Source organism: Rousettus aegyptiacus, unplaced genomic scaffold (assembly GCF_014176215.1).
Source record: "Rousettus aegyptiacus isolate mRouAeg1 unplaced genomic scaffold, mRouAeg1.p scaffold_m13_p_7, whole genome shotgun sequence".
Taxonomy (NCBI): Eukaryota; Metazoa; Chordata; class Mammalia; order Chiroptera; family Pteropodidae; genus Rousettus; species Rousettus aegyptiacus.
Genome location: NW_023416310.1, coordinates 109798395 through 109806656, shown reverse-complemented (window position 1 = coordinate 109806656; position 8262 = coordinate 109798395). Strand labels below are relative to the sequence as shown.

The following is an 8262-nucleotide window of genomic DNA, read 5'->3' as shown; positions in this document are numbered from 1 at the left end:
GTCTAATCTCAATTACATTAATACTCTATATTAATTTAGTTCCTATTCTCATCCTGGAATTATATTTTTCCTAATGACTACACAATGTTGATGTGATCTCCCTGTGAGGCTGCAGGGTTAATGCGACTGTGTTTACACTTTCACAGAATACATTGTCTGAATCACTCTCCTCAAGGCCCCCATCACCTCCTTGTTACTTAGACTGTAGATGACAAGGTTGAGCACTGGGGTCAGAATGGTGTAAAAGCCAGTATCATGTCCTCTTTTGGAGATCTCAGGGATCTCAAGCATAGGTAAGTGTAAACAAAGGGTACATAGTACAAAGTCACTACAGTGAGGTGGGTACTGCAGGTCCAGTAGGCCTTCTTCCTCCCTGCCTCTGAACGCATGCGGAAGACAGCAAGGAGCACCTGGCCATAGGAACAAGTAATAGCAATGAAAGGGAACAAGAGAAACAGGATGGTGCTCGCAAACACTGTGCCCTCATAGAGCCAGGTATCCATGCAAGCCAGACTCACCATAGCTGGGACATCACAGAAGAAATGGTTGATGGCCCTGGATCTACAGTAGGGGATATGAAGGATGTATGCAGTGTGAGCACAGGAGTTGCTGGCGCCCGTCATCCAAGATCCTGCTATCATCAGCACACACACTCTTTTATTCATCCGGGTAGAATAGTGGAGAGGAAAGCAAATGGCCACATAGCGGTCATAGGCCATGCATGTCAACAGCAGTCCTTCAGTTCCCGCTAAAGTCAAGAAGAAGAATCTCTGAACCCCGCATCCGATGAACGAGATAGACTTGTTCCCCAGCAGGTAGTTGAAAGCCGTTTTGGGGACAGTGGTGGAGACGTAGTTCAGATCAACGAGGGACAGCTGGCTCAGGAGGATGTACATGGGGGTGTGGAGGTGGGCATCCAGCACGATGAGGAGCACCATGGACAGGTTGCCAAACAGAGCCATCAGGAACATGAGCACAATGAGAGAGAAGAAGAAGAGCCCAATTTTTGATGGTGGGAGCAATCCCAATAAGATGAAATCAGTTGATGTTTGGTTGTAATTCTCCATTCGCTGGCTTTCCTGAAAGAAGAGATAAGATATGCATGCATGCATGGTAAATAAAGAACTGTGAACTGTGTATTAGTTTTTTAATTTTTTGCTTTTCATCTAACTCTGACTATTTCAGCAAATACCCAGATCTTTAGATAAATAATGAAAGTTTCTTTATTTTGAAAAACAAAATGAATCCCATTCTGTTATCCAAAGACACAAGGTAAGGTGGTGCGTATTTTCATGCAAGTCTTTTATAAGAATCCATGAAATAACAAAAGTAAAATAACTCAGCTAATTCAAATAATATATAAATGATTATCTACCCTCTTAAATTCATTGATCAAAAAAGCCAAATATTTCAATTAAACCTATGTAAATTTTTATCCCAAGACTGACACCAAATAGATATCAGTTTAAATGAATACAGTTTTGGTTCATTATATGAGTGAATTTAGTGATACACAGAGGGTAACATTTTTTTTCCTGTATTCAGGATTTTATTTTTGATCATCGTTTGAAACATAATAGTAACTTTTTTTCTCATATTCAGACACTAGATTAGCTTTTTGATATCACTTTGTTTAACATTGCTGAGTGAACAAACCCTCCTGAAAGTCAATTGTCTGTTAGTGGCATGGGCTAAGAAAAACACCAGTGTTTATTCCCTAACACTATCAAATACAAATTAATGTACTGATTATTGAATTCTTCCAATATATCTCCTGTAATCTATGTGCATGCAGCTGCCATTATTCACAAGCTCAGGAATCATAAAATATGAATAATCTCAAGATTAAAAAAATACAGAAAGGAAGAAATGTCAGATGGAAGATTTAACACATTTTAGATGGTGGAATTTGAATGGAAAGTGGTTATTCAATTAATGAGGATAACATCTTGACATTTCAAAAAATTATGAGGATGGGAGGAAATTGTATTCCAAAGAAAATTCTATCTGTAGAAAAACCTTGACAACATTCTTGATCGGTGTTCTACCAACCATCCTTATCTACCCCAAATAAAAGAGTTCTTGGGAAATGAGGCTTTCACTTTTAATGAGAGGGAAGTTCTGGGAAAATTACAATAAGCAAATTACTGTATGACTCATACGGAATTCTAAATCCACAGATTCTGATATTTCTGAAGAACTCAAGAACAAGGGGATTAAAATATACACAAAGAAATTTTTTTTACAAAAGGAAAAATAGACAAAAATATTTTAAAATAAAATGTAACATCTTTAGAAATCTATAAAATATTAATCCACCAAAATAAGTGATCTCAGTGATGTCAGAAAAGAACAGAGCAAGAGACATCCAGAGATCTCTCCGCTGGAAACAACAATAAGATGAACATCTAAAACTCAGCAAAAAACACCCAAATTGCATACCAGCACATCTCAGCATGGTAGCTGTGCATAACAGCTACCACAGGACAGAACCCTGAGAGTCTTGCGGTAGACTGGAAGAAACAAGTTTCCACTCACAGCTGGAGCTCCCTATAGGAGGAGGGAGGAAGGCAGAAGGTCCGGCATATTCCCTGAAGAGCTCTGCCTGTGGAAGCTGTGAGCTTCATGCAGCCGGCGGCAGTGCCGAGGCTTCAAGGCAGAAAGCAGAGAAGTGGAGATGACAGAGAAGTAGGAATGGCAGGGAAACAACAGTTGATTATTACCGGCTTCAGTTGCAAAATGCGAAGCTGAGCCACAGCCTGCATCCCCCAACCCAGAGGGCTTCTCCTCCCATATCCTCCAAGATTGAGCACTGTGTTGCCCCAGGGGAATCTAAGCAAATGCTGCCAAAGCTGAAAATTTTGCTAACATTGACAAGGACTGAGAATGAGGGTGCATGCACAATTAAATATCTATAAGAAAAAGAAAAATATTTTTAAGACTTTATATAAAGCAGGAACCCCAAGAGTTGTAGACACCACCTACTGGAAACCAAGGGAAAAAAATGCCTTCTTTGCAAAAGGCTGAAAAGACACCTTTATTTAATAAATCTTTCTGATAAAAGCAGAATACACTTCCATTTATGACCATAGGGAGAAATAGCCCATTAAACATCTTTTCAACCAAGGTTACAAGGCAGCTCAGACAGAAATAAAAAATATCCAGAAATGAGCTTAGAGACATAGATATATGTGACTTAAATGACAGAGAATTCAGGATGGTACTTCTGAAAAAAACTCAACAACATCCAAACGATTCACATCAGAAATTTCAGAAACTGAAAAAACAAATAGATGAGCGGAATGAGTCCATTAGCAAGGATATCAAAATCCTCAAAAAGAACCAAGTAGAACTTGGAGATGAAAAATGAAATAGAAAGCTTGGGAAATAGAGTGGACCAAATAAAGAAAAGGAGCAGTCATATCAAAGACAGAAACCTACAAATAAATCAGAATGGAAAAGAGAGAAACCAAAGAATGAAAAATAATGAAAGAGAAATAAAAGAACTAGCTGATACCATCATGAGAGGAAATATATGAATAATGAGCATTCTCAAAGGGAAGGAAAAGGAGCAAGAATTAGAAAGCATTTTCAGACAAATGGTTGATGAGAATTTCCCAAATCTAAGAAATGAACTGGAATTCAAAAAGTCAAAAGATCATCCAGTTATTTCAACTCAAAAGGGCATTCACCAAGACACACGGTATTAAAATTATCAAAAATCATAGACAAAGACAGAATTTTCAGGGCAGCCAGGAAAAAAAGGATGATAGCCTATAAAGGAAAACCCATTAGAAAGTAGACAGACTCATCAGCATAAGCAAGAATGGAGTGGAATCAAATATTTAAATTATGAAGTGAAAGGAAATACCAGCCTACAATAATGTATCCAGCTAAGCTCTCCTTTAAATATGAAGGAGAAATTAAGACATTTCCGGACATACAAAATTGAGGGAATTCTGCACTAGGAGGTCTGAATTACAGAAAATACTGAAAGGGGTCAGGTCGCCTAAATCAAAATGATAATAAAATATATAATTAGAAGTAACACAACTAGCAGGCAGATAGAAGCATAGGAGTGCAATCCTTACTGAGAACAGGGTTTATAAGCTTAAACACTAAGAAGAGATTTGTTATAGCAAGAAAGTTATGCATATTCAGCATACATAGGGACAAAGTGAGACAATGAATGAAAAGAGGAAGATTCAAAGATCCAAGATAAGGCATGTGCAGAAGAAAAATGGACAACTATATATAACTATTCTTTACATATTCATAAAGGTAACCACACACCAAAGATTCAGAACTGAAGTATATAACATAAAACAAGAAGTACCAGAGGGAAAACTCACAAAAACCAACCAAAATAAAGAAAACAGAACACAAGGACAAGGAAACAATGGAATCATTGAACTACCAGAGAGTAAAAAATAAAATAGCTGTAAGAAGACCTCATCTTTCAATAATCACCCTAATTGTAAATGGATTGAACTAACCAATAAAAAAGCACAGAGTAACAGATTGGATCAAAATACGAAAAAGCAACCATATGCTGCTTCCAGGAGACATATCTCAGTTCCAAAGAAAAATATAGACTCAAAGTGAAAGGGTGAAAGCAAATGGCATTCAGAAAAAAGTGGGAGTAGTGGTACTTATATCAGATGAAATCGACTCCAGAATAAAAAAGTTAAAGAAAGCTACCGAGGGACAGTTCATGATGATAAAAGGAATCATACACCAAGAAGTCATAACACTTATTAACAGCTATGAGCCTAATCAGGGAGCTCTGAAACATATAAAGCAATTACTAACAGAACTGAAGGGAGAAACAGACCACTGTCAGATATGGACATATCATCCAAACAGAAGATCAATAAGAAAATAACATTCAAAAGTGACACACTAGATCAACTGGACATAATTCACATTTACAGAGCTTTTGATTCCAACACAGCTATTTATACATTCTTCTCTTGTGAACATAGAACATTCTCAAGAATTGACCACATACTGAGACCAGAGATAGCCTCAAGAAATATAAGATGATTAAAATCATACCAATCATATTCTTTGATCATAATGCTTTGAAATTAGAGACTAACTGTAAAAAAAAAAAAGTGGGAAAACCATAAGTCCATGGAGATTAAACAAAATGCTACTGAAGAGTAACTGGGTCAGAGAAGAAATAAAAACAGAGATCAAGAGATACATAGAAACTAATGATAATGATACTGCAACATATAAAAACTTTGGACATGGTAAAAGCAGTCATAAGAGGGAAGTTATAGGCCTATCTTAAAAAAGCAAGAACAAGCCCAAATAAACAACTTAACCTTTTACCTTAAAAAAAAAAAAAAAACTAGAAAAAGATCAAATGAAGCCTAAAATCAGCAGAAGGAAAGAAATAATCAAAATTAGAGCAGAAATAAATGAAATTGAAAACAAAAACCAGTAGAAAAAATACATGCAGCAAAGAGATGGTTCTTTGAGAAAGTTAATAAAATTGACAAACACCTGGCTAGACTCACTAAAGAAAAAAGATAAAGGACACAAATACAAAAAATCAGAAATGAAAGAGTGGAAATTATGACAGACACTGCAGAAATACAAAGGATCATACAAATATACTATGAAAAATATGTAACACCAAATTTAATAACCTAGAAGAAATGGACAAGTACTTATAATGTTATAACCTTCCTAGACTGAATCAAGAAGAGCTGGAAAATCTATGTATACCGATCAGCAGTATAGAAATTGAAACAATTATCAAAAGCCTACCAAAAAGTAAAATTCCAGGATCTGATGGCTTCATCAGTGAATTCTGCCAAACATTCTAAAAAGATTTAATACCTTTTCTCCTTAGATTCTCCCAAAAAAATCAAAGAGGAGGAAATACTTTCCAATTCATTTAGGACCAATATTACCCTGATACCAAAACCTAGTAAAGATAACACACAAAAAAGAAAACTACAGATCAATATCTCTCATAAACACATATGTAAAAATCCTAAATAAGATAGTAGCGAACCAGATACAGTAACATATTAAAAAGATTATGGAAGTTTGGAGAAACATGGCAGAGTGAGAGGTCCCAAGAGGTCCCTCCCCTTGAAACAACAATAAGCTAAACATCTAAAACTCAACAAAAAACACCCAAACTGTACACCAGAACGTCTGAGCATGGGATCTGTGTATAAGAGCTACCACAGCTCAGAATACCAGGTGTTGGGAGGTGGACTGGGAGAAATAAAAAAGTTGCCTCTCACAGCCACAGAAGCTACCTGTAGGAGGACGGGGAGAGGAGAAGGTGTGACCAGCTCCTTGAAAAACCCTGCCTGGGAATGTTGTGAGTTCCATACAGCCAGCAGCATGGCTCAGTCATGAGGGCAGAAAGCAGAGAGGTGGGATGGGAGAGAAACAACAGTTGATTATTACCAGCTTGGGTTGCAAAACCAAGGCTGAGCTACAGTCCCCAACTTTGAACTCAGATGACCCCTCCACCCATACCCTCTGAGATTAAACACTGCAGAGCCCTAAGGGAATCTAAGCAAATGCTTTTGAAACTGACACTACCCTGACAGGGGCCGAGACTGAGGGTAGCAGCCTGATTGAATATCTATTAGAGAAAAAAAAAAAAAAGCATCATTAAGACTTTATATAAAGCAGGGATCCAAGAGGCTTAGACGCCACCTACTGGAATCCAAAAGAAAAGCGCCTTCTTTCCAGCAGGCAAAAGAGAGACCTTTATATAATAAATCTTTCTGGAAAAAATCAGAATACATTTCCATTAATACTCAGGTGGAGAAATAGTCCATTAAAAACCATGAACAATCAAGGTGACAAGGCATTTCAGATAGAAAGAGGGGGATTAGAAAGCATTTTCAGACAAATAGTTGACGAGATTTTCCCAAATGTAAGGAATTAGCTGGAGCTTGGAATTCAAGAAGTCAAAGGAATACCCAATTACTTCGACCCAAACTGGCATTCATTGAACACATTTTATTAAAATTATCAAAAATCATAGACAAAGACAGAATTCTCAGAGCAGCCAGGGAGAAGAAAACAGTAACTTATAAAGGAAAACTCATAAGAGTATCATCAGACTTCTCAGCACAAACATTACAAGCCAGAAAAGAATGGGATCAAATAATTCAACTACGAAGTGAAAGAAACTACCAGTCTAGAAAACTGTGTCCAGCTAAGCTCTCCTTTAGACAAGAAGGAGAAATTAAGACCTTTCCAGACATACAGAAATTGAGGGAATTCTTCACTACAATGCCTACACTACAGGAAATACTGAAAGGAGTCAGCTCACCTAAAACAAAATGACAAAAAAATATCATAATTAGGAGTGACTATCCGATAAATAAGCAGAGGAGTATAAACTTTACAAAGAACAGGGCATTATAAGATAAAATAATGGGAAGAGATTTGCTATAGCAAGATATAATAAATGTTCCACATACATAGTGACAAACTGAGACAAAAATGAATGAAAAGGAGAGTATTCAAAGATCCAAATTTGCAAAGGGGAAGGGAAATAAGGCTCGTGCAAAAGGAAATGGATGACTGTGTGTATAAATATATGAAATGGATGACTGTATATATATATATGCATGTGTATATATATGAGTATATACATAAATGTAGGTATGTATATAACTATCCTTGACATATTCATAATGGTAATCACACACCAAAGATTCAGAACTGAAGTATATAACATAAAACAAGAAGTACCAGAGGGAAAAACCATAAAAGCCAACCAAAATTTAAAAACAACAACAACAACAACAAGAAACACAAGGATAAGGAAACAATAGAATCATTGAGCTACCAGAAAGAAAAAGATAAAATGGCCGTAAGAAGACCTAATATTTCAATACTCAGCCTAAATGCGAATGGATTGAACTCACCAATAAAAAGGCACAGCATTGCAGAATGGATCAAAAAACAAAACTCAACCATATGCTGCCTCCAGGAGACACATCTCAGCTCCAAAGACAAATATAGACTCAGAGTATATGAGTGGAAAATGTATTTCAAGCAAATGGCATTCAGAGAAAAGAGGGAGAAGCAGTACTAATATTGGACGAAATAGACTTCTAACTAAAAAAAAGTTAAAGAAAGATACTGAGGGACACCTCATAATGATAAAAGGAATCATACACCAAGAAGACATAATACTTATTAATATCTATCCTCCCAATCAGGGAGCCCCAAAATATGTAAAACAATTCCTAACAGAATTAAAGGGAG

The 8262-nt window shown here is 36.6% G+C and overlaps 1 protein-coding gene across 1 annotated transcript; it reads right to left on the bottom strand.

Moving 5' to 3' along the window:
- Positions 1 to 230: 230 nt before the first annotated feature.
- Positions 231 to 1067, bottom strand: LOC107501885 (olfactory receptor 2L8-like). Its single transcript, XM_016128458.2, has one exon. The coding sequence runs from the start codon at positions 1065 to 1067 to the stop codon at positions 231 to 233; it is 837 nt and encodes a 278-aa protein (XP_015983944.2).
- Between the last annotated feature and the right edge of the window lie 7195 nt (positions 1068 to 8262).